This window comes from Octodon degus, unplaced genomic scaffold (assembly GCF_000260255.1).
Source record: "Octodon degus isolate 3935 unplaced genomic scaffold, OctDeg1.0 scaffold00044, whole genome shotgun sequence".
Classification (NCBI taxonomy): Eukaryota; Metazoa; Chordata; class Mammalia; order Rodentia; family Octodontidae; genus Octodon; species Octodon degus.
Window position 1 is genome coordinate 9,383,915 of NW_004524620.1, and position 3,068 is coordinate 9,386,982.

The following is a 3,068-nucleotide window of genomic DNA, read 5'->3' on the forward strand; positions in this document are numbered from 1 at the left end:
GTGTTTGTTTTTACATGGCATAATAAAACAAAGCGCAATAACACAAAGTACGCCTTTACTTTGTCTTTTTTTTTTTACATTTATTTATTACCTATTTTTGGCTGGCTCAGCCCACCCTGGGGACGGTGGGCTGAGCATGTTGTGCGGGGGATCGAACTGTGGTCCCTGAGCACTTGCCTAAGCATGTGCTTTACACCACTGAGCTATCTCGCTGTTTACTTTGTCTTGATAAAAATGTAAACTGAATGACAACAGCAGCCCGTCTTCCCTACTCACTGTTCGGCCCACGCCTGGCTCAGTCGAGCCAGTACTCTGAATGAGGTGCTCAGTAAGCTAGTCTCTCTGGTCCAACCCAGTCCTGTTACCACAATGCCTTAACAAAGGAGCTATCTAAAATGACTCAGTGGTTTCCCACCCTTCTCTACATTCCAGTTCTTCAGGATAACACTCAGTTTTTATACGTACTCCCCTCCAGCTTTTAAAACTAGCTAATACAGTGACACTGCAGTTCACAAACAGAAATGTGTGGCAACTTTTTGTTTGCCAACTATGCATCAGGCAGCAAACAGGACTGCAGCCAACTTTCCCCCACCAACAGAAAGGTGGCCATCTTTTCCAAAACTGTAGAGCAAATTAAGTTCACGAACCAATGGAGCACTGTGATAAACTACAATTACCTAACCAAATTTTCTAATGTAATTTTCTCTATCTACCTGTATATAATATTTAAATTGCCTCAGCAGTCATCCCCCCATTTAGATGCTTAACTGCTTTTTTTTTTTTTTTTTGAGATAGGGAGTTGCTATGAGGTTTAGAACGGCCTTGAACACACTATGTAGTCCAGGATGGCCTCAAACTCAAAGCAATCCTCCTGCCTCAGCCTCTCCTGAATGCTAGGATTACAGGCATGTGCCAGCACACCTGGGTAAAATCCTGCCTGCTTTTACGTTCTTTTCAATTTATCAAATCCCTTCCCAAATACAGACACACTGTGATTATTTGTTTCTAAACTTCAAGAGGGACTCAACTCTTGAGTTTTTTTTTTATATCTTTGGTATGTAGTAGTAGGATAGAAATACGTCCAAAAAGGTGCAAATAAAACCTACAGGGAAGAAGAAACACATTAAAAGCCTACCAGATACTTGGCCTGTATTTTCACACTCTAATTTCACACACATGTCATAACGGGACAGTAAACATCATGATGAATGTCACTTTAGTCTTTCCAGTAACATGTAACTATGTATGTGTCACTACCCATTTTACAAAGAAAACTGAGACATTAAAGTAAAAACATTAAAGTAAAAACCGGGGAGATGGCTCAGTGGAATAAATGCTTCCCTGGCAAGCACAAGGACCTGAGTTCAATCTCCCGTTTCGCAAAAAAAAAACTAATACATGCAATGCATTAATTATTGTAACTGTCCTATTAACTTGTTTTGAAACTGTCTCACTGTGATTTCTTTCTCATTAAAATTAAAAAAACTAGTAAATGAATAATAGTTTTTTACACTTTATTTCCTTTATGATTCAACTCATCTTAGGGGTGTTATCTATCAACAAGAAACACTTCTGCCAAGTAAGCAACATAAGATCTAACTTTTACAAAAAGAATGAAACGTCAAGTCGCAAAGGCCAGGGAGGGATGTAGCTCCGGGGCACAAGTGCCTGCCTGGCAAACACAAAGTCCTGAGTTTGATTCCCAATACAAAATAAATAAATAAATAAATCGATCAATCAAGTTTTAATAAGGTTCTATCATCTTTTTTATGTACAAATGAACTAATTTTTCTAAAGACGCCTATGGCTGGTCAGCAAAATTACCTTCCTCTTTCTCCCTCTTCTGGCAGCTTTTGGAGTGGTTATGTCAGCCGCTTTAGTCATGTCCTAAAGGAGAAAAAAATGCACCCACACAGATGAAACGGAGTGAATTATGCCAATATGAAAGCAGCTTTCTTAAACTAAAAATCACAAACACGTTTCACTAAAGGTGCTTGGGAAATGTTTTGCTCCTCCCACCTTTAAGGTGATAAATGTTAATAGTCGTAGCACAATTATAGCACTGAAACAAAGGCAACCAAAAACACACAAAAATCTTAACAAGGCAAAGTGAAAGTAATAGCTGTCTCTCCCTAAGGGGGAAAAACACATTTCTACTGTCAGCTCAAATATAAAATGTCATCTTTGCCAATACACCAGAACCTATTTAAATATATAAAACCACTTCTTCAGTACAACTAGAATAAGGCTGTGAAATTTTAAAAGGTGGCCTAGATTTTAGAGATCGTTCAACAATCACTTCATGAAGCCTAGAAAGGTTAAGTGAGATAATTACAAAGACATAGAAATTAACTTCGGTTTAAAACACATTCGGTCTGATGCTGTTCCCAATGCGTGAGCCCAGTGTTCCTCCCCAAGACTTCTGCAGCATAGCTGCATCTCCCGCACACAGACACACCAAGTGTGGCGAGGCAGCTGAATGCCAACAACTCTGGGAATTGACACAGGTGGAGCCTACAACCAACACCAGCCTGAGCAATTTAAGACTGCAAAATCAAATTTTAAAAAGGGCTAGTAGGGATGAAACCTTAGTGGTACAGCACTTGCCTAATGTGGATTCAACCACCTAATACCACTAGAGAAATTTTAAAAATCCATGTAATTTTAAAGGATGTACAAACTATAATGCTGGATTTAATATAAGAAAATATGCCTCTTGTGTATTCTCATTCATTTTCCAAGTACTCCAAAAATACTTCTGAAGGTCTGGGGAGCTAGCTCGGCAATCTAAGGGCCTGCGGGTCGATCCCCTGGTACCACGTGCTGTGCTGGTGCTGGAACCAGGCATGATGGTGCACACCTGTAATCCCAGGGGGAGATCACTATGAGTCTGAGCTGCATAGTAAAACCCTGTACCAAATAAATACATAAATAAATTCATTCCTGGGCTGGTAAGATGGCTCAGTGGTCTAAGGCACCTACTTCGAACAAGCTAAGCTAAGCAAAGCACAGGGACCGCGGTTCAATCCCCCAGCACCACATGCCAGCCAGTCCCGCCCCCTGGTGGG

The 3,068-nt window shown here is 40.4% G+C and overlaps 1 protein-coding gene across 4 annotated transcripts in view; it reads right to left on the reverse strand.

Annotated features, from left to right (window-relative positions):
• The window catches only part of Psip1 (PC4 and SFRS1 interacting protein 1), a 48,966-nt gene that overhangs the window by 22,940 nt on the left and 22,958 nt on the right, over positions 1 to 3,068 (reverse strand). For all 4 annotated transcript variants that reach the window (XM_004631720.2, XM_023715831.1, XM_004631721.2 and 1 more), the window contains exon 5: positions 1,825 to 1,887. In XM_004631720.2, coding sequence (XP_004631777.1) covers positions 1,825 to 1,887 — 63 coding nt within the window. The remainder of the gene's footprint in view (positions 1 to 1,824; positions 1,888 to 3,068) is intronic.